The sequence below is a fragment of the Lepidochelys kempii genome, chromosome 6 (genome assembly GCF_965140285.1).
Source record: "Lepidochelys kempii isolate rLepKem1 chromosome 6, rLepKem1.hap1, whole genome shotgun sequence".
Classification (NCBI taxonomy): domain Eukaryota; kingdom Metazoa; phylum Chordata; order Testudines; family Cheloniidae; genus Lepidochelys; species Lepidochelys kempii.
In genome coordinates this window covers 84,215,383-84,239,034 of record NC_136385.1, presented here as the reverse complement: position 1 = coordinate 84,239,034, position 23,652 = coordinate 84,215,383, and the positions used below count along the sequence as shown (strand labels likewise).

The 23,652-nt window shown below is 42.8% G+C and overlaps 2 protein-coding genes across 13 annotated transcripts in view; one reads left to right on the top strand and one right to left on the bottom strand.

The window, feature by feature from the left end:
• AP4S1 (adaptor related protein complex 4 subunit sigma 1) overlaps positions 1-1,851 on the bottom strand; it is a 36,955-nt gene extending 35,104 nt beyond the window's left edge. For 2 of the 6 annotated variants that reach the window (XM_073348950.2, XM_073348952.2), the window contains exon 1: positions 688-842. The gene's annotated coding sequence lies outside the window, so the exon portion shown is untranslated. Of the gene's footprint in view, positions 1-687; positions 845-1,572 lie in introns of those variants that run through there. The other 4 variants (XM_073348951.2, XM_073348953.2, XM_073348956.2 and 1 more) reach the window with 4 other exon arrangements.
• STRN3 (striatin 3) overlaps positions 900-23,652 on the top strand; it is a 95,521-nt gene continuing 72,768 nt past the window's right edge. For 4 of the 7 annotated variants that reach the window (XM_073348945.2, XM_073348944.2, XM_073348943.2 and 1 more), the window contains exon 1: positions 900-1,420. In XM_073348945.2, the coding sequence (XP_073205046.1) occupies positions 1,127-1,420 (294 nt within the window). In that variant the 5' untranslated portion in view covers positions 900-1,126. Of the gene's footprint in view, positions 1,421-1,730; positions 2,099-19,499; positions 19,525-21,402; positions 21,563-23,652 lie in introns of those variants that run through there. The other 3 variants (XM_073348946.2, XM_073348949.1, XM_073348947.2) reach the window with 3 other exon arrangements.

Below are 23,652 nucleotides of genomic sequence, written 5' to 3'. Positions count from 1 at the left end.
AAACTCTCACCAACAGAAGTTGGTCCAATAAAAGATATTACCTCACTTTGTCTCTCTAACCGTCCAGTTTTAACCACTCCAAGTGAGGAGTTCCCACAGTTTCCCCTGGCAACAGGGGGATTCCGGTCCTGTCACAAACTTCTTCCCTGCACTCGCACTAAATTTTACCTGCCTAGTGTCATTCTTCTGCTCTCCCTTTCAAGGCGACATGAGCCGGAATACACGCGTTCCTTCGCCCCCTCTGGGTGGCGATACAGAAAGGTGAGGAGGAACAGCAAAGCCAGAGCCGCCCCCACCCCGGAGGGAAACGGGCCTGCTTGGAGGCCCCAGCGCTGGCTGTGAACGTTGGAAGAACGCGGCAGCAACGTGAGGAATCTGCGGCTGGCGCAGCCTGTGAGCCGAGACACCGTTTTCACCCGACAAACCGCAGGGGCGCCCCGTGCCCACGTGGGTGGGTTGGGGGGCAGGAAGACCCCCTCCCCCGCCCCATAAGAGGCGGCTGGCACGTCTTTTAAACAAGCCCCTCCCCAGCCACGCCTGGGCAGAGCGGATCGCAGCCCCCGCTCCCCCCGAGCTGATGGGAGCAGGGGACCCCCTGACGCTGAATCGGGCCGGACGAAGCAGCACCACCAGCTACCGTCCTAGCGACCGTGCACCTGCAGCCCTTGTTGTTATGATGTCACTTACCCCGTGCTAGGAGCGGCGCTGCCCCTGGCCCCCTGCTCGCTGGGCGGGTCCGGCGGGAGACAGACAGACTCCCCCAGCTGCAGCACCGCCCAGCCGGGGTCCCCGGGACCCCTGCTCCCCCCCTCCCCCGCCTCCGGTGCGCATGCGCATGTCAGCGGGCTCGGCTGGGAGGGCGGTTGTTTCCCGGCACGCCCCGCGCGGCTCCCTCCTCCTCCCCCCCCCCCCGCAGTGGGTGGGTGTGAGATGGATCGGAGATTGTAATGGCGGCCGGCGGCGGCTCGGCGCTGCTCTGACACCCGGATACTGCTCGGCGCAGCCTCCCCCTCCTCCCCGGGCCCGTCCCGCCCCCTCCTTCTCTCCCCCCACCCCAGCCAGCGTCGCTGCCCCACGCCCCTGCCCCAAGCGGGACGACGAGGAGGAGGAGGGCTCCCCGCAGACAATGGACGAGCACCCCGGAGTCGGAGGCGGGATGGCGGCCGCTCCGAGACCGCAGCAGCCACCGCCGCCAGCGGGGAATATGAATGTGCAGCCTGGCGCGGGCTGCGTGGGGGCCGGAGGCGGGCAGCAGCCTCAGGTCCCGGCGGCCGCGGCGGGTCAGGACGCGGGGGACCGCGCGGAGCTGTCCCGGCCCCAGCACTACACCATCCCGGGGATCCTGCACTACATCCAGCATGAGTGGGCCCGCTTCGAGATGGAGAGGGCGCACTGGGAGGTGGAGCGGGCCGAGCTCCAGGTAGGCTCCGCGGTGGGACCGGCTCCAGCTACGCGGGGGGCTGGGCTCCGGGGGCGGGGAGCGAATGGGCCGAGCTCTGGGTGCGGGAGAGGTTGCGGGGCCCTCGTCAATGGAGCTTGCCAGTCCCCGAGGCCGCCTGCGCGGGACGGTACCTGTCCGAGGTGTGCCAGGCGAGGCGACGTCCCTTGTCGGTGAGGCGGGTGGAGGCGCAGCCCCTCACGGCCCGAGCTGAGCTCCTTTCCCCGGGGCAGCCATTTTAGTTTCTAGTATGGCGCCCGCCTGGGCTCTTGGTTCCGGAGCCAACCTTGTTGTACAGGCCTCCCCCCCCCACTCAGCTCGCCGGTCCCGGTGGCGATCGGGCGCTGCCTCCCCGCAGGGGCACTGGCGCTCCCGGGGAGAGGAAGACGCGCTCTGACAGCTGCAATAACCTTCTCGAACGCAGGCACTCGGGGGCTGCCAGGGCCTGCCCCTTGGGGCCGGCTGTCTCTACAGCTCTGGCTGCGGGTCACTGGGAGCAAGAGCCCCCAAACCCCTGGCAGTAAGGTGCTGGGGATCCTACCTCCCCGGAAAGGGGGAGAGTCGGGCCAGGGCCTAAGTAAGGGAACTTCCCAGTGACTGAGGCATGGAATAAATCTGGACTCCCCAACCCTTGGAGACGTTATCAACCAAACAGCTGAGGTCAGTCGGGACTAGTACCGCCTTAAAAGGTGTAGTTGTAGGTGTGTGTTTATCATGAGTAAAAGATAAGAAACTGAACAAATCTTTCAAAGTGGGTGCAGGTATGGTGTTTGATTCTCATTCCAGTGAGTTTGTTGTAAATCTTTCCTGCTTTGAGTAACTTAAGTAATAGGTACAGTTTTATTCCTACATACAGATGTAACTAAGTATCTATGTTATCAAATATTCAGAATTAGGTTGTGTGCTATAATTGGGACACTCATATATAAATGAATACATGTATAGCTGAATAATCAATCATTTTATATAGGATAAAATGTTGAGGGGGGTCAACAAGCATGCGGATCAATGGGATCCAGTGGATCTAGTGTACTTAGATTTTCAGAAAGCCTTTGACAAGGTCCCTCACCAAAGGCTCTTATGCAAAGTAAGCTGCCACAGGGTATGAGGGAAGGTGCTCTCATGGATTGGTAACTGGTTAAAAGATAGGAAACAAAGGGTAGGTATAAATTATCAGTTCTCAGAATGGAGAGAGGTAAATAGTTGTGTCCCCCAGGGATCTGTTCTGGGCCCAGTCCTATTCAACGTACTCATAAATCATCTAGAAAAAGGGGTACACAGTGAGGTGGCAAAATTTGCAGATGATACAAAATTACTAAAGATAGTGAAAACTCAGGCAGATTGCAAAGAGCTACAAAAGGATCTCCCAAAACTGTGTGACTGGGCAACAAAATGGCAGATTAAATTTAATGTTGATAAATGCAAAGTAATGTACATTGGAACGCGTAATCCCAGCTATACATATAAAATGATGCGGTCTAAATTAGCCATTACCACTCAAGAAGGAGATCTTGGAGTCATTGTGGATAGTTCTCTGAAAACATCCATTCAACGTGCAGCAGCAGTCAAAAAAGCAAACAGAATGCTGGGAATAATTAAGAAAGGGATAGATAATAGGACAGAAAATATCATGTTGCCTCTATATAAATCCATGATACGCCCACATCTTGAATACTGTGTGCAGATCTGGTCGCCCCATCTCAAAAAGGATATATTGGAATTGGAAAAGGTTCAGAAAAGGGCAACAAAAATGATTGGGGTATGGAACGGTTTCCATATGAGGAGAGATTAATAAGACTGGGACTTTTCAGCTTGGAAAAGAGACGGCTAAGGGGAGATATGAATGAGGTCTGTAAGATCATGACTGGTGTAGAGAAAGTAAATAAGGAAGTGTTATTTACTCCTCATAACACAAGAACTAGGGGTCACCAAATGAAATTAAAAGGCAGCAGGTTTAAAACAAATAAAAGGAAATATTTCTTCACACAATACACAGTCAGCCCGTGGAACTCCTTGCCAGAGGATGTTGTGAAGGCCAAGACCATAACAGGGTTAAAAAAAGAAAGATGAAATTCATGGAGGATAGGTCCATCAATGGCTATTAGCCAGGATGGGTAGGAATGGTATCCCTAGCCTCTGTTTGTCAGAAGTTGGGAATGAGTGACAGGGGATGGATCACTTGATGATTACCTGTACTGTTCATTCCCTCTGGGGCACCTGGCACTGGCCACTGTTGGAAGACAGGATACTGGGCTAGATGGACCTTTGGTCTGACGCAGTAGGGCCATTCTTATGCTCTTATAACAATTCAGAGAATGGTGTGGCAAACTTTTACATGCCCACAAAAATATATCATACACATCTAATTATATCCTGTAAACAACAGTGATTGAGTGCATTCACTGTTTTGGAACACTGTGCCATAAAGTATTACCATAAAAAATTCACAGTACTGTAAATCACAACAGAAATTTCCTACTTGTGATTATATAAAGCGTTTAATCGTCAAAAGAGACCAGGGTATCCGAGCTTGGTCAGTTTATCATATCACCAGGCTTCTCAGTCCTGATGTAAAGAGAACAGCATATATTTTGTACTGTATTGGTTGTATTACTGTCCAATTGAAAATGTTCCACTATTTACATCACTTACTGTAATCTTACTGTATTCAGCTTTTGTGATCTGTTTGCTTCTAAAATCAGTTTGGAGACACTGACTTTCATTTCCTGAGGTAAGAATATCTAGGGTCAGTTGCATGGCATTTTCAGTAGAAGGCACTTGCCTATGCATCTGGTTTCCTCTGGGGTTTCATCACTGCTCATATTTATATTTTAATAAAATAGTTGTTTGCAGCATTTCAGCAACTAAAATTGTCTCAAAACATTTTACTTCTATAAAGGTATATTGTGTTACTATAGCTTGACATCACACCATACTGTAAATATAAAACTGGTTTAAATTTTTAAAGCTATATCAGACTGAAAATACAGTATTGCTGTTGACTTGTGTTTGATCTCTAGATGTCATGTTGATGAGCACTACAGGAATCTTTGGATATCATATATATATGGGAGCATATATCCGGTGGCTTAGTATTTTAGATAGCCTGAACCCGAGGATAGTATTCTAATGTCATAACTCAAGTGGTGAAGTCATAAGCAGTGAAAACAGCCCTCATTTAGCAACCCTAACACTGCACTTATGCGTGTTAGTGGTCCCACAGAAACCAGTGAGAATACTCCACAAAACTCAGTAACTCTTTAGAGAACTGAGGTCTGATATGTCGAAGTTGAAACACTTATTTTAATAACATGAAATACATGTATATAACTGTAATATGAAACTGTATAGCATAAGAATTGGATTTCTTAGATGCAAGTCACTCTTGTGTGTGATTTCTTCTTCTTTGCAACATTACAGTACATTTTGTTAACTTTTTTTTAGTGTTTTTCAGTTTAGTGGTTCCTTCCCACTTCAGTTAACTTAATATTAGTGATCCTTTGCAAATGGCACTTTATAAAAATAAATTAAAACCAAATGACGCCATAAGATTGGCACATACTATCTGTGTAGTTGGTTGAATTTACTGTAATTCTTTGTGTTTCTGGGGAATCCAGGAACTTTCTCACCAGCAAAATGAAATTAATATGCTCTTTGTTTCATGTTCTGTTGTATAAATAGAGGCAAAGGGATGGTCTTCCCCATCTGCTGAGGGTGCTCTGCAAGTGACAGATAATGGGGACATGCAAACAGAGAGGAGACTAACAGTGCTACCCCACTTTTTTTTGTTAATGTAATATGAAGATATAAAACTTCTGGCCCACTTGATTGCATGGCTACTGGATAAGTGTTCTGTAGAATAAAAGTTTTTTAATTTAAAAAAAATTTTTTCAGTCATTATATTTCATACAATAACTCTCTGGTATTTGGTCACAACTCTTTGGAGGTGAAACAATGTTGTACTGTCTTAGGCCATGTTTATACTACAAAATTAAGTCAAACTAACTTATGTCGGCATACAGCTGCCGCAGTAATTACATTGTTTGTGCGTGTCTGCGCTTTGCTCCTTGTGTTGGCAGCGTGCGATCTGACCAGGAGCGCTTGTACTGATTATACTGTCAGCATGGGGCATTGTGGAATGGCTTTTGAAAGCCTGAAACAGTTGATTATAAGCAATACAGTGTCTACCCTGAGACTGCATCGATCTAACTACATCAACGTTGATTGCGCCTCTTTTGGAGGTAGAGTTAAGTCGGTGTAGCAGGGCAGTTATGTTGGCGGGAGCGAAATTTTAATGTAGACGCTTCAATAGTTAGGTCAATGTAAGTTGCCTAGCGTCAACCTAACTCTGTAATGTAGATCGGGCTTCAGCGTTAAACAGCACTGAGGGGACTGAGCCACCTCATTAATTTAAATGAAGAGTTAACTCTGAAGCTTACTGGTGGATAATGTTTTAAATGCCATAATTTCAGATAATTTAGGTGCATTTATACATCTAATTTGTGCATGGAGGTACTGCAATTGTACATGTAAGTTGGGTGCTTGCATGTATAAATGTCAAAGTAAATGGGAGAAATGGAGTTCATCCTAAAAGTATCCTGAATACCTCAGAAGCTTCATTAACAATGTTAGTAGTTTCTATATAAGGACCATATTCTGTCTTCAATAAGTGTGCAAATGTCCCAGTGTTATTAACTGGACATCTGCTGTGGGTTAAGGGGAGTATATAACTTCAGCTGTAACCATAGACCGTAATTAAAAATGTAATTCTGCCCTTTCCAGAGAATGAATTTGATATGGATGGATATTAGGTTGGGACAAAGTTCAGTCTCTTGCACTATACTCAGTCCCCTTTGGCTAACTAGTGTTGATGGACTGCAGATGGAATTATATCAAACCCTTGACCAGAGGATGTAAGATGTCTGAGATGAGAAATCTGTGCCTCTGGGAATATGTCCCCTCCTTCACTTAACGAAACAGTGGTTTTTATTTTATTTTATTTATTTAAGTGTTGGAGATATTGGAGAGGGAAAAGATGAAGATATACTGAAGGAAGTGAGGGTCTGGGAGGGAAGAGAGACAAAGCTGTGTCATAGGGAAGAGGGATGAAAAAAACATGTACAATCCAAGGCTGTAGTCATGCAATCTGATCCACATAGGCACCTGTTGAAATCAGTGGGGCTCCACATGAACACAAGGGTTTGCAAGCTGATCTGCTTATGTAGAATTGGGGTCTAGCTGTTAGTCAGTTTGACTTTAGAAAGAAAAAAAGCAATACAACTGTAAAATTAAATTAAATTCCTCTTGGGCTTTTAATTTTCAAATTTAGTTGAGAAGATCTTACAAGAAAAAAATACAACTAATTGTAGCCTGTACTTCTGATAGTTTTATAAAGCATAAGGAATGAATGAGAAATATTTTATACACTAAATACTTTTATTTATCAGAATGCATACAGTTCAGTGCTCCAGAATGATAACCATTGTTCTGGTTAATGTGTTTATTTTTCTGACATGACTTTTGCAGTACTGAGTTCAGTTCATACGTTAGTTGCAAAATGTCCATTTACAAATCCAGATACATGATAACAAAATGTTCCCAGAAATATAACCTTTTTAATTATTTTTCAGCTGTGTAGCATGCAAATTTGGTTGCTAAGTTGATTAAAAGGAAAACTGGATTTTGCTTGCATATAATCAGTTATATAGATGCACCTTTTTAACAAAGCATTCATTACTGAAAGGGTTATAAAATTATGAATGCTGGGAACTTAATAAAGACTGCATTGTGAAATTTTAATGTGCTAACAATGGGATGTATATTTTTTTAAACTGTAACAGGACACATCTTTCAAACCAAGTTAAAAGAGATGAACATTTTAAATAATTGCTAATTTTTGTGTGTGTGTGTATATATATATGTGTATATATATATACATATATATAAACTCTGGGTAATCTGTTCTGGGTGTGTGTGTGGATTGTATGTGTGTAAAATTTTATATGATGAGTTGGATGACTTTTAGTTTCAGAGTGCAGATACCTAGTATTGCAACAGCATGTTTCAACACTTGCAAAGTGTGGCAATAATTACTTGCTGTAATATGTTGTTGCACACACCTGTCTCTGGTCTGTTACAAAGTTGAACAAGGAGATGCTATCGGGAAAGCTGGTACCTTTTATGGGCAGAGAAAAATCTTGTAGTAGGGAAGACATCTTCACTTACTGTGTTTAATATATGTTTTAATACCTTTTGGCAAGTGAATAACTTCATTCTTTTGAGGCAACATGGGAGATACAGGAAGTAGTGAGGAATGTAGAAGGTGCAGTATCACTGACCAATAAAATAGCACTTAAATGTGTAAGCTTTTGAAATATAATTGAGATGCTCTTCAACAACTATTTCTGTTTATACAGCAGAACTAAACGGTCTGGTTTGTGTACTGTGGGATTTATTTTAACTTCTTTTATGGGGTGAATTCTCACACAATACTTGTGATAGTTGTAAGTAGGAACACAATTATGAGATGCACACAGTATATTAAAGCTAAGCTTTATATATTTGATAAGATTGCTGTTTGAGATGGTATATAGCTGACATTGCTTATGTTTCTAACTAATTTACTTAATTGGTTGTGTAGCTAAGAGTTAATGTCTCTTCTAAAATCGGGAACGTAAGATTATAATAACTTTTAATGCTGTGTTTAGAAAAAGAGAGAGAAAAATTTAAACAGTGGCAAACCTAGGCTGAAGCAAATTGCATAAAGATCATTTATTTTTATGTCATTGTTTGAAAGTACCTGTGTTCACCAGCATTTGAGAGTAATGCAGTCATCCTCAATGCTTAACTTATCCACACTAACCATTACATGTTATATTATAGTTGATATGACAAAGCACAACCCATATGTAGTAATGTTTTACCAAATTTGAAATTCCAGGTTAAAATGCATTGTTCTTAAAAGATTGAAATCTCCTTAAGGAACCATTATTTTTTTTTATAAATAGTACTACACGTAGCCGCTACTATGTTTTTGGTATAAGAGAGTTACAGGAAAATACAAGCTTTTATTTAATATTAGTATTACTTTCCCCCAAATCTATGGGGGAGACCAGCGCAAATTATGTGGACATGCACAGTTTGGAATACCCAATTGAGAGTTTTTGTTTTTTTGGATAGTCTTAGTAAGTGAAGCCCCTGTCATCATGGATTTTGCAGAAGTTCTGTTACCAGCAAAGCCAGAGGCCAATGGCCTCTGTCAGAAAGACCTTTGGGAACAGTGATGGCATAGTATTTACCAGAGGAGGTTTTTACCAGGTAAAATTATGGAAAAACTAGTTAATCCCTGTTCACAGCATTTTCTGCTTTAAAAACTGTTTCATTAATGCATACCATATTACACTTAGTTTTAGTTACATATTCAAGTTGTGGTTACATAAGGCAGTAGATTCATAGAATAATTTAGGGTTGTACAAATAAAAACTTAAATCTGTGGTGGGTGTCATACTAATATGAAATTATAATACTGAACATGGGAATGTCTATTTTGGTTCAGTATTTTCTCAAGGAAGTGATACGTATGACTTGTTTGTTTTTAATATTCTATAAAAAAAAGTAAAAAAAAAAAAAATTCAGTTATATGAAAATGATAGTAATGCAGAATTGTAGGCTACCAGGCCAGGTCCATTTGGCCATGCAGCATTCTGGCAAAAGACCAGCTTTGATGTAGTGGATAGACTGAACCTATACCTCAATTTTGAATGGATGTATCCAAAGTTTGAAAAGATTCATTCTATGTTTGTTGAACTTGCTGGACACTGATGCAGTTATTTTCCCCCGTTTCCTGGTTTGAACTGTTTTTAAGCCAGTATTTACCTGCACCCTGTCCTAATCTAGTTTTCTCAGGGAAATTGCCAACCCTCCCTAGGAACCTGCTCGATAAGGACTAGAATGCCTGACTTCCTGTGTGTCTCTGGGCAAATCCTGTCTCCCTAATGGCAGCATTATCAGGACACTTGGGTGAAATTCATGGAGTTTCCACCACTTCATGTAGGAGTAACCTGTGTTGGGAAGTATTTAACCATCAGTGAGGAGTCATTAATGGTAGCTCTTTCACAGGAATTTGTCATTAGAGACAAGTACAAAAATGAGAAGTGTGAAACTTGACGCATTTGAAGATAATTAGAATAAGCAGGCTTTAGATGGTGATGGTTCTGCAGCTTACACAGATGTACTATTAATATTCTGTGATTTATTCCTTGGTTCCTAAGTATAGATTTTTAGGATGACAATAAGGTTTTGACATTGTGGGGCCCTGCTGTTCCTGTTTTCATCGGCTCCCTTAACCTTCTTTCTTCTTTGCTTTACCAGCTTATTTGGTTTTTGAATTGTTTTTAGTTGTTCTCTAACAATGTTCACTTTAAAAAATGAATTTCTCACCGTGTATAGTCTGAGGTATGGACTCCTTTAATGGTAATTGGATAACTAAGCTTATCTGCACAAGGAAATTGACAGGCAAGCTATTCTAGTGTAGCTCCCTTGTGAGTATTGTTCCAGAATAAAGTTACAGAGTGGAGTCATTTTTCTGGAATAAAATCACTTTTATACTGGAACAGTTATATCAGAATAGCTGTGCCAGTTAATTCCCCTGTATAAAAAAGGGCGTAAGAAAGAATGTGCATGGTAGGCGAAGGTTTGGGTGTCCCTTAACTTGTAAATTTCTCTGGTTGCTAAGAAAATCATGTACAGCAGTAATACATACCTCTCTGTCACCCTTTGCTTCCACCATGTATCCACCCGTCCCTCAGTCTCGCCATGTGAGTACTCAGTCACTTCACAAACACGCTCTGAGTCATGTATTTGAGGGTATGTCTATACTGTAATGTAAGCCCAGGGTTGGTGGGACTCAAGTCAGCTGACCCATGTTAGGGAACCCTTGGCTTGACTGTCTACATTTTTAACTCTGTTAAGACTTTTCTAACCTGTGCTCGAACCTAGGGCTCTGGCATCCACACTACAGTGCACAGACCCAAATCCAAATAACCATATCCCAGAGTCCCTAGTGCATTCCCCCAAAATGTGGCTGTTCTAGTTCTAGGACAGGGGTCTCAAACACGCGGGCCGCATGAGGCCTGTGGGGCTATTTTCTGCACCTCTCCAAGCAGCCTGCGCCTCCTCCCCCGCCCCCCCGGGCCTATAAGCCCCACGCCACTCCCTGAAGCGGCCAGCACAATGTCCCTGCGGCCTGGGGTGGGCAGAAGGCTCTGTGTGTTGCCCTGGCTTCCAGGCACCGCCCCCACAGCTCCCATTGGCCGGGAACGGGGAACTGCGGCGAATGGGAGCTTCGGGGGAGGTACCTAGAGGATAGGCAAGGCAGTGCACGGAGCCCTGTGCCCTTCTCCCCCCCCCCACGCTCATGGGCCTCAGGGACATGGTTCTGGCCGCTTCCCGGAGCGGCGTGGGGCCAAGGCAGGCAGGCAGGGAGCCTGCTCTGGCCCTGGTGCACGCTGCTGCCACCCTGGAGCTGCTCTAGGTAGGCGGTGCTGGGCCAGAGCCCGCACCCCACACCTCTCCTGCACACCAGCCCCCTGCCCTGAGCCCCCTACCTGCACCCCAACCCTCTGCCACACCCCACTCTCCCTCCTGCACCTTGCACCCCAACTCCTTGCCCTTAGCCCCCTGCCGCACCCTGTACCCCCTGGGGGCAGGGAGGGGGCGGAGTTGGGGTGGGGACTTCGGGGAAGGGGTTTGAATGGGGGCGGGGAAGGGGTGGGAAGGGGCGGGGAAGGGGCGGGGCCTCATGGAAGGGGTGGAGTGGAGGCGGGGCTGGGGGCAATGACGGGGGGTGTCTGATGTGGCCCTCGGATCAATGCACTCGTCCTCATGTGGCCCTTGTGGTCATTTGAGTTTGAGACCCCTGCTCGAGGACTGTGTTGCACTATGGGAAAACTTTACTGCTCACCCTTCACATTACCAGGAAGCAGATCAGAAGAGAATGGGTTAACTTTGACCTGAGCTGCTGCTGTTTGCAAAATGGGGGTGGCTTCCATTTTCAATATAGTGGGTTGGAGATTGTTGGGATAGAGAGGACTAAAGAAATTATCCCATGGAATTGTGGGATACTTCTAGCTGACTCCTGGGACCCGAGTCAAGCATGGTTGCATCTACATTGCAAAGCAGTAGGGTTTGGATCCTCCAGCCCTGAAGGGTACTGGGACTCTGGGTCTGAGCCCTGCATTAACGTGATTGCAGTGCCGACGTAAGTGGGGTTAGGCTTGCGCCTAGATTCAAGAATGGGCTGACATTGCAGTGTAGACATACTCTGTGAGTCCTGCTTAGCCTTCAGATTCCTCTCACTGGGCATCTTGAGAGAATTCTTTCACCCTCTCCTCATAGACTATGGTGGAGATAAAAAACAAATTGCATCTTCCCTGTGTGAGTGGGTTGTTTTTCATCTTCTGTGTGTATTAGTAGGCTGTGGGAGATGGGTTATTCTCTGTTCTTCTTTCCCTTACCAATGAAGAGAGAGGCCAAGGAAATTCTGCAGGCTTCAAATATGCAGCACTCAGGCCAACACGATCATTTTTCTCTTTGTGAGTCCTTCCATTGGAAGTATTAAATGCACAGGACGAAAGCAGTACCTGTGCTGGAAGAGCGTTGTCTTGGTGTCTTCGGCTGCTTGTCCTATTGTGCAGACGGGCTTAAACTGCTCAAGAGCTTTCGTTCCAAACGTCTTGCTTACTCATGCCCTAGCATAATGTTCCCCCCTGCCTTCACCCATGCACCTCTATTGATGCTACAAAAAATGTACACCAGACATTTTTTTTATTATTATTATTATTATTATTATTATTATTAAGGCCTCATCTTGAAAGTTGTTAATCTATTTTCAGGATTAGTCCAAATGTTGCTAGTGTGGATTCTAGTAGACTACAGTAAAGCAGTGAAAAGGGCTAACCCTTAGCAAGTCATGAGGCCCTGGGAAGAGAAAACAGAGAAAATGCTGCTGTTGCCGTGAAGCATATAGGGAGAATATCTTATATTGATGGGTAGATTTATCACCATCTGTGTTGTCTTCTTCCCAGCTTCCACACGGCTGGAGTTGGGCTGGCAGAAGTAGGGCTTGGTTAGTTTTCTTGCACCCTAATGATCCCTGACTACCTCTGATAACTGAAATGAGCAACATTGAGACTGTTCTCTTATGCCAGGGGAATGGGCCAAGATTGGGAACTGCAAAGACCATCTTTCCACCCCTATTTGCCCTGTGAACTTCTTTTTTAAAACATTGTGTACAGTATAGCCTCTCTTTAATTGGCTGGCTGTTTCGTAATTAGCTTTATTTTCATAAAGGACTTGATTCCACTGCCATTAGTGATTGGCAGTGTTACCATTGACTTGAATGGGATCTTAAAGCTATACATTAAATATGTATTCTTATTTTAGCATATGTATACATATGTTTAGCTTTACTTCACATTCAGGTTGGTCTTATTTCCTTGTAACGTCAATTCCTTGGGAATAGTATGTATATATGTGTATGTGTGTATGAACTACTTTCTGTGAACATGGTCTAGAGTCCTGATGCCAATTTCTGTCACCCTCTTGTTAAACTTTCAAACAAGCTCCTTCATGCTCTTGTAAGCTCTTTGGGGCAAGGACTGTCTTTTTGTTTTGTATTTATACAGTGCCTAGCACTGTAGGGTTCTGGTCCATAACTAGGGCTCCTATGTGCTATGGTAATATAAGTGTAATCATAGAAGTGTAGGACTGGAAGGGACCTCGAAGTCGTTTAGTCCAGTCCTCTGCACTCAGGCACTACATAATAACTAGACCATTCCTGATAGGTGTTTGTCTAACCCAGTGGTTCTCAAACTGTAGGCGGAACCCCAAAGTGGGGGCCAGGGTTAGACTTGCTGGAGTCTGGGGCTGAAACCTGAAGGCTTCAGCCCGGGGTGGCGGGGCACAGTCTCAGGATTGGACTCCAGCCTCCCCACGCCTTTTGTTCTGCCCCCTGCCCAGGGTCATGTAGTGATTTTTGTTGTCAGAAGGGGTTGTGGTACATTAAAGTTTGAGAACTGCTGGTCTAACCTATTAAAAACCTCCAGTGACACCCTCTCTGGGCAATTTGTTCCAGTGCTTAACTGCCCTGACAGGTTAGGAAGTTTTTCTAATGTCCAACCTAAACCTCTCTTCCTGCACTCTAAGCCCACTTCTTCTTGTCCTATCCTCAGAAGTTATCGAGAACAATTTTTCTCCCCTCCTCTTCTAACAACCTTTTACGTAGTTGAAAATGGTTATCATGTCCCCCCTCAGTCTTCTCTTCTCCAGACTAAACAAACACAATTTTTCAATCTTTCCTCATGGGTCATGTTTTCTAGACTTTTAATCATTTTTGTTGCTCTCCTCTGAACTTTCTCCAGTTTGTCCACATCTTTCCTGAAATGTGGCACCCAGAACTGGACAGAGTACTCCAGCTGAGGCCTAATGAGCCCGGAGTAGGGTGGAAGAATTACTTCTCATGTCTTGCTTATAACACTCCAGCTAATACATCCCAGATTGTTTAAAAAAAAAAAAAAAGTGATACACCGTTGACTCATATTTAGCTTGTGATCCACTGTACTCCTCATATCCCTTTCTGTAATACACATTGTCTAAATCATTGATGAAGATATTGAACAGAACCAGACCCAGGACCTGCAGGTCTCCACTCAGTATGCCCTTCCAGCTTGACTGTGAACCACTGATAACTATTCTCTAGGAACGGTTTTCCAACCAGTTATGCACCCACCTTGTTGTAGCTCCATCTAGGTGGTATTTCTCTGGTTTGTTTAGAGAAGGTTATGTGAGGTTATATCAAAAACCTTACTGAAGTCAAGTTATACCACATCTACCGCTTCCCCCACATCTACAAGGCTTGTTACCCTGTCAAAAAAAGCTATTGGGTTAGTTTGTCATGAATTGTTCTTGACAAATCCATGCTGACTGTTACTTATCACTTTATTGTCTTCTAGGTAAGCAGTTCTCAAACTGTGTGTTGGAACACCAAAGTGGGTTGCAACCCTATTGTAATGGGGTCGCCAGGGCTGGCGTTAGATTTGCTGCAGCCTGGGGCTAAAGCTGAAACCCGAGGGCTTCAGCCCTGGGTGGCGGGGCTCAGCCCACGCAGGGCTGAAGCCCTGGAGCTTCAGCTTTGCTGCCCTCCTTCCCCCCCCCCCCCCCCCCCCCCCCCCCCGGGATGGCGGGGTTTGGGCAGGCTCCAGCTTCAGTCTCCCCTTCTGAGGCCATGTAGTAATTTTTGTTGTCAGGAGGGGGTTGCAGTGCAGTGAAGTTTGAGAATCCCTGTTCTAGGTGTTTGCAAATTGATTGCTTGATTATTTGCTCCATTACCTTTCTGCATACTGAAGTTAAGATGACTGGTCTGTAATTCCCTGCTTTGTCCTTATTCCCCTTTTTATAGATCAGCACTGTATTTTCCCTCTTCAAATCCTATGGAATCTCTCCAGTCTTCCATGAGTTTTCAAAGATAATTGCTAATGGTTCAGATATCTCCTCAGTTACGCCCTAGAATACACAAGGAGCTATTTTATTAAGCCTGGTGACTTGAAGACATCTCAGTTGTTTAAGTAATTTTTAACTTTTCCCTCATATCCTACTTCATGTTCATGGGTCACTATATTAGACATCCAATCTCTACTAACCTTTTTGGTGAAAACCGAAACAAAAAAGTCAATGTAGCACTTCTGCCATTTCCACGTTTTCTGTTGTTTTTTCCCCCTCATTGAGTAACAGGCCTACCCTGTCCTTGGTCTTCCTCTTGCTTCTAATATATTTGTAGAATGTTTTATTGTTACCCTTTATGTCTCTGGCTAGTTTAATCTTGTTTTGTACCTTGGCCTTTCTAATTTTGTCCCTACATGCTTGTGTTTGTTTATATTCATCCTTTTTAAGTTGACCTAGTTGCCACTTTTTGTAGGACAGTTTTGAGTTTCAGATCATTGCTCTTGTGCCTTTAATAATGTCTCTCTAAAATACTGCCAGTTCTCTTGAACTGTTTTTCCCCTTAAACTTGCTTCCCAATGGATCTTACCTACAAACTACCTGAGTTTACTAAAGTCTGCCTTCTTGAAATCCATTGTCTTTATTCTGCTGTGTTCCCTCCTATTATTCCTTACTATCATGAACTCTACCATATCATGGTCAGTTTCACACAAGCTGCCTTTCACTTTCAGATGCTCAACCAGTTCCTACCTATTTGTCAAAATCAAATCTAGAGCAGCCTCTGCCCTAGTAGCTTTCTTCACCTTCTGAAATAAAAAAATCATCTCCAATGCATTCCAAGAACTTATTGGATAATCTGTGTCCTGCCATATTATTTTCCCAACAGATGTCTGGGTAGTTGAAGTACCCCGTCACTACCAAGTCCTATGCTTTGGATGATTTTGTTAGTTTAAAACAAGCCTCATCCACCTCTTCTTCCTGGTTGCATAGCCTATAGTAGACACCTACCATAACATCACCCTTCTTTTTTACCCCTTTTATTCTAAGTAAGATGGACTTACTTTCAACAAGTCCATCTCCTATACATCTTTGATAAACAAGGCAACATCTCTTCCCTTTTTTTCCTGCCTGCCCTTTCTGAGCAAGCTGTGCCCTTCTATACCAATATTCCAGTAATGTGTATGTATAATGGCAAAGTCATGTATAGTGTAATGTAATATAATGTATTCCCTGCTTTTGTACTGACTGGATTTACGACTTTGGACAAGTCACTTCACCTCTCTGAGCCTCTGTTTTCCCTTTCATTCTTCATCTGGCTTGTGTCTTTAAACTGTACCCTTTTTATGTCAGGGATTGTCTCTTTTATATTGTGTTTGTATAGTATATCCCACATTATGGCTTTGATCTCAGTTGTAACCTCTCAGTACTACTGTAAAACAAATAATAAAATGATAGCTAGTTATTGTCAGAATTACTTAAACAAATGTGTCCTATCATATTTTACTTCTAGAACATATTTATTGAAGTTCTAACCTATGTATCTTGAACTTTTAATTTTAGCGTACCTTGTGCCTGAGTTATTGCACTGCCACCGGCAGTGTAAATACTTGTAATCTCAACAAAAGCAGTTGTTTCTGGTACTAGGTCATTATGTAATTAACCTTATGATATGTGCTTGGGAGATTTGGGGAAGCTGTTACTTTTTATGTGCCAAATTAGCTCTGTTCTGTAAAAGTTTGGAAGATTTGAGTAGCCAGTTGTAAAAATTTTCAGTTAAAATTTGTTATGATTTTATGAAGTTATAGTGGATAAGTAAGTCAACGTGAGCTCCCAGTGTAGTGCTGTGGCAAAAAAGGACTATCGTAATCCTTTGGATCTACAAAAGGGCAGTAGTGAGTGGGAATAAGGAGGTGATTTTTATCTCTGTATATGGCATTGGTGAGTCAATACTGGAATGCTGCGGCCAGTTGTGGTGTCCATATTTTAAAAAGGATGATGACAAATTGGGGAGGATGAAGAGAGAGGCCACAAAAAATTACTCAACAAATGGAAAAATGTCTTTCATTGAGTGTCTTAGAGCTCAGTCTGTTTAGCTTTTTAAACGATTGAGAAGTGACTTGAATAGCATATCTGTACCTTCACAGGAAGAATAACGATTACTAGAGGGCTCTTTAGTGGAGAATGGCATAACAGGAACCAATGGCTGGAAGTTAAAGCCAGAAAAATTGAAACAGCTTGCTTTTATTTAAATGTATAAACATAATCAATTTCACTACTCTTTTTGGAGATCTGCTGAATTTCTGCAGTAGAACCATTGGAGTGAGCATACAAACTGTTCAGTGTCCTAAAGATGTGGTGGTCATTTTATTGTTAATGGAATAGTTGAATTCTTTCGCATAGAGATCCTGATTTCATTCTTGTGATTCTAAAACATTTTAAGGTGTTACTTCAGATTTTGACATTAAAAGGAGTTGACATGTAGTTATGTAACAATATTAATTCTGCCTGTTTCCCCGTATCCCCTCAAAAGCCCCTGTTCCATATAAATAGATCAGTTTCTCAACTATGATTATTTAGCTCCCATAGTGCTTTTTATCTGTAGATCTCAAGATGCTTTACAAAAGAGTGTGAAGGATTAGTGTCCTCATTTTACAGATGGAGACAGAGAGGTCAATTATTTGTTCAAGTCACACAGCGGGTCCGTGTCAGAGCTGGGAATAGAATCTAGGTCTCCTAACTCCAGTCCCATGCCCTAGTCTGAGGGAGCTATGGCCTTTTTTGAGGAAGGATGCTTGGCTCTGAAACACATCTTATATTTAAAGAGAACTGAGCCTGTACAGACAATATGCACTCATTATAGATATACAAATGTTCTGTTAACAAGCCTTACAGAAGCAAGGTTTGGCTACACTGTAGTGCCTGTCAGAGGCCTATATTCATGGCAGAACTGTAATATCAAGATCATAGAAGATTAGGGTTGGAAGAGACCTCAGGAGGTCATCTAGTCCAACACCCTGCTCAAAGCAGGACCAATCCCTGTCAGGGTTCCCTCCCCCACTCTGAACGACCCCCTAAGCTTATTTCTACCAGCTTAGGTTAAAAACTTCCCCAAGGCACAAATCCTTTCCTTGTCATTGGACGGTATTGCTGCCACCACCAAGTGACTTAGACAAAAATTCAGGAAAAGGGCCACTTGGAGTCCCTGTTTCCCCAAAATATTCCACCAAGCCCCTTCACCCCCTTTCCTGGAGAGGCTTGAGAATATCCTAACCCGTTGGTTATAATGTGAGCACAGACAAAACCCCTTGGTTTTTAGGACACTGAAAATCAATTAGGTTCTTAAAAGAAGAATTTTATTTAAAAAAAAAAAAGTAGAAGAATCACACCTGCAAAAATCAGGATGGGAGGTACTCTTTACAGGGTAATAAAAAGATTTAAAACACAGAGGATTCCCCTCTAGACTCAGCTTCAAAGTTACCAAAAAAAACCCCCAAAAACCCTCACCCTTAGCATAGGGAAAATTCACAAGATGGAAATAACACACACAGTTCCTTACTGTTGGTTAGTAGACCCAGCAGCTTCATCCACCACTGTAATTGTCTGTTGATCACAGAACTGGTTAATGGCAGCCATATTATCTTACAACCACACCCCTCTCAGATCTGCCCATCTTCCAAATACAATTTAAAACAGAATGTATTGATTTTAAATCAAAGCAGTTTAAATCACCGGTTTTAATCATGATTTAAATCAGCAAGAAGGAAACCTAAATTCAAATTTTAATTGTTTTACATTTGTGCTTTTTAGGTATTTTCCTAAAGAAAGGTTGTTTCTCATTGATTGGTAACCTTTAAAACACATTGATTAGCAACTAAATATAACCTTTAGGCTAAATTTGGTGGTACTTTTTGCTTTCAGGAGTGTACACTATACGTATACACATTTATTTAAGCAATTGATTGTTTCTAGTACCTTCTGTCCTTCAAGATTTAAGAACTAGTAGATCTCATCCTCTCGCATCTAGTTTTTAATAATAGATTCACCAGTTCATAGGTTTAACTTTTCTTTAAAATGTGAGCAGTAAACATGTATAGGAACTCCTCACTTAACATTGTAGTTATGCTCCTGAAAAATGCGACTTCAAGTGAAAAGATGTTAAGCTAATCCAATTTCTCCATAAGAGTTAATGTAAATGGGGGGTTTAGACTCCAGTGAATTTTTTTTTTTTTGCCAGACAAAAGGCATTATACACATTTTAAACAATTTTAAACAAGCAATTTAATTCTACAATCATTGCTGAGTATGAACTTTGGTTGAGGTTCTGGAGTCAGAGACTGGAAGAGGGTGGATTGTCCGGCTGCTCCTCTTGTTGAACTTTCTGAACTCAAAAAAACACATCTTGAGATTGTTGTTTTGCTTTCCTTTTTTCTTCTTGGTAAATTTCTTTATAGCAAGTCATTAGATGACCAGCTTCCCTAATCACTTTGGAGCTGCGTTCCCTGTCAGGATCGTCATCACTCAAGATTTGCAAGCCAGCTTCAATCATTTGGAAAGCTTCAGAAAGACGTTTGGCAGTCAAATTTCGATGGGTTAGTGGTTCTACTTCTTGGCCCTCTTCTTCCATTGCTCTCGTCACCTCTAGTTGCATCAGATCTTCATTGGTTAGCTCTTCTTCATGTGATTGCAGAAGTTGTGTAACATCGGCTTCTTCCACCTCATCAAAACCTGCTTTCTTGGCCAAGCTGAGGATATCTTTCTTCATAGCGGGGACTACATCTTTAAATCCTCTTAAGTCACTGGAGACAATGAGGCAGGCAAGGAGGCTGAAGATGCTGTAGGCTAGGAGAAGCACGTTGCGCAGCAGCAGCGGCAGCTTCCCCTACTCTGCAAGCACCAGGGGTGAGGGGCTCAACCCTCAGCCCGCCCACTCCACCCCTTCCCCCAACCCCCCCTTGACCTGCCTTTTCTCTCCTTCTCCCCCCCTCCCCCCACTTCATCCCCCTTTACTTTGCAGGCTTCTTCCTTGCCCCTCGCTCCCCTCCTTTCCCTCCTGAATACTCAAGCCAGCTGATTGCCATGGGCAGGAGGCAGGGGAGGGAGGGAGAGCCTGCGTGCTGAGTCCTTGTTCCTACTCCCTCCCTCCTGCCTCCTAAACGCTGGCAGGAGTCGGGGGGTGAGGAGGGGAAAGGCGCCTATCCGTGGCGTTTGCCGGGGGGGGAGCATAGGGAGGCTGCCTGCTGTGGAGAAAGCAGGCAGCCAAACAATGTAAGAGTGGAGCATTGCTCAACTTTAAATGAGCATGTTCCCTAATTAATTAACAACGAAACAGCATTAACTGGGATGACTTTAAGTGAGGAGTTCCTGTAACGGCTGCTTATTGTTTAAAATCATTTACATTAAATATAATAATTATAATAAATTTAGGCCTTAACATAGGTTATCAACTTTAAATTTAATTTTAAATACATGATTTAAAAAATATTTAATTTAAATAGAAGAAAATTTAAATAAAATGTTTTTTTAATTTTAAGTAAAGTCATTGACATTTATCTACTGTTTTTTAAAATGTTGACACCCCAAATGACTTATTTTCCCAGACAGATATAAAAGAAATAAGGAGGATGGGGGTCTTGAGAATGAGGGCATGTGGAGGGGGGAATGTTGGGCATGTGGAGGCCTGCTATGGTGATGGGGGGGAACGTGACAGTGGAAAGGGCTGTGGGGGAGATATAGAGCCCCTGGCAGGGGGCAGAGGAGGAAATAGGGAGTGGATACAGAGCATCATGCATGGGGGAAAGAATGGGGCCCACAGAGTCATTGTTATGAGGAAGGAGGGATGGGGGGCACTGCAGGGAGTCCTTAAAATAGAGAGGGATGGGAGGGTGCATCTGATGAAGTGAGCTGTAGCTCACGAAAGCTTATGCTCAAATAAATTGGTGAGTCTCTAAGGTGCCACAAGTACTCCTTTTCTTTTTGGGAATACAGACTAACACGGCTGTTACTCTGAAACCTATGCTGGGCAGTGAAGGAATGCAAGGAGCCCTGGTATGTGCAAGGAGCTTGGTCTATCAAAGTAACCAAGTGCGTAGCCCTCTAGCATAACTTAATTGTATTTCTTTAGAAAGATTTTGGTGGTCCTCCTGGCTCTCTTTAACTTGAACCATAACTTGAAAAAACTTACCTGACACAATAGATTGAAAGATTGAAATAAAAGATGGGAGGAGATACCTGCATGAGTAGGGTCCAAGAGCAGCACCTTCGTGAAAGATCCAGTGTGCCTGCTCCCTGGCTAGTTAGGGAATGGATGGGGTGAGAGTGCACTGGGCAATTTCTATCAAAGTGCAATTTGTGGACCCTGCATTCTTCATAGCGTCCGTTCTTCCGTTACCTTCACCTCCGCTCGCCCAAACTACACTTCGGGTGCTATAAGTTATGATCTTTTTGTCTCCTTCTGCATTCAGTCTCTTCTTCCTTTCCCCTCCTCTACTCCAAACCGCCTGGTTGCTTGAAAAGAATGATCTGGTCAGTTTCATTTCAGCACAGCCCTGACAATGAATGACTGGTTAGGAGCTACTGTGAAAGTCTGGGAGATTTAATCCTTCACTACTGGACTGTAGAGCGGGTCAGGTAAATGAGTCTCTTCCCATGCCCCAGTAGTTGAACATGAAGTCTCTGTCTTTGATGCTGACTTCTGAGAAACTAATTGAAACCTAAAATATTTATCCCAAGACAAAAAGCTGCATTAAAATGGAGGTAAGCTAGAGAGTACTTTTCAGAATTTAAGGTAAAATACATTGAGGATGTTGTAATTTTCCAAAAATGGAGGATTATAAACCCAAGAAATTCAAAGTTGAGGCTAAATGTAAAAAAATCCAGACATCTGATAGATAAGAAATGATAGGAGTGAGATGAATGTTTGTAGTCGTAAATTAAACTGATTTTTTTTTTTTTTTGAAGAGACTAGATTTTTCTTCTCCATGTTGCCTCAGGGCAGAACTTGGCTGTTCTATCTGAATTTCCATTTGTTACCATGTTTGTTTTTCTGTTAAATTTATTCTAAACTGTGAGGTTTCTGGAGTTACTTTAGTTTCAGTAAGGAGTCGATAAGATCGAATTGACCCTGTCAACACTGGTTCTCCACTTGTGAGGTAACTCACTTCTCTTCATGTGTCAGTATAATAATGCCTGCATCTGTAATTTTCATTCCATGCATCCAGTGAAATTGGTTCTAACCCACAAAAGCTTGTGCCCAAATAAATCTGTTAGTCTTTAAGGTGCCACCGGACTCTGTTTTTTTGTGGTTACAGACTAACACGGCTACCCCCTGATATTTGGTTTCAGTGTGGCTCATTTGAGAATTTCCTTGGTTTAAACAAAAAAATTAGAGAATGTTGCCATATGGCATTCCTAATCACTTTAAGATATAAAGTATTAACATTTTTTTTTTTTTAATTTGATTTTATGGCCAGCTTCTCCTATAACCCCTGGCTACTCTGGAGTGGTTCAAATCAGCCAGAACGTACTGGCCAATTAATCTGATTTTACAGCAGCTTTGTTTCATGAGATTTGCATAAAGCAACTGGAGTACACTCCAGTTGTTACTCTTTCCTGAGCCCCATACATTTCCCTGCACATACACACCTCACATCCTTTCTGCTTTCATTCTCCCCTCTCTGAGAAACTGGTGCAATGAATAGTTTTTAAAAAGAAATATTAAGGATTAATGGTAATTTTTGGCCATTATTTTCATAAGTAAACGTTTCTGTCATCAGAGGCTTGTGCATAAAATTTTCTTGAAAATAACCCACAATGGTTGCAGGAGGACATTTTTTTGTGAAATTCTTTGAAATAGAAACTTTTCTTCAGTCTTCGGAAGGACAAAATTTTAATTATGAACAGTAAATGCAAAAAGAAAAATCATTAAACCATAAAAAGGATTGTTTAAATGTAGCCTACGAACAAGATTTTTTTAAACTAAAATATGAAGTTTGAAAAGTTTGTGTTGTTCCATTATTGAAATCAGTGAGGGGGCGGGGGGAAGTATGTTAGTGCTTAATTTCGTGAGGGACCTATTTTAATCTTAACCCCTAAATTAATGGGATTTACTTGTGAATTCTCCGAAAATTCATTCAAAGTGTAAGTGCTGTAAGTTTGGGGAGGATACCCTCTATTTTTCATATGTAACAAAAGTAAATCTTTGCTTTAAGTGTACAAACTCAACTCAACCTGAACTTTGGAGCTGCAACTGGCTTTTCCACAATATATTCCATTATAGATGAGACAGTCCTGGTTTTGAGGTTTAACAATAAAAATACAGATAAAATGCACTGTATGACCTCAGAGGATGTCTCTATCTTAAAATATATACATGCACAGCAGGAGTGATAGGGAGTTCTGGGAATAGGGAAACGCATAAAAGGTCAAAGATGGTTAGAGGAAAGCTCCAAAGAGAATGGTGAGGCAGGAATGTCTTATGGAGTGGAAATGGAGTAAGAAATGAGAGTAATGACATATATAGGGTCGTGTTGTGCAGAGCTGCCCTAGAAGGTGTGGGAAGAGTAGCTTGACCTTTCTGGAGAAGGGGAGCAGAAGCTAGCAGAGGGATTTGAAGAGGGGAGGGGAGTGATATGATCTGAGTGGTAGATGGGGAAAATGAGTTTTACTACTGTGGATTGAATAGCAGAGTGAGATGGGAAGTGGGGAGGCCATAAAAGAGG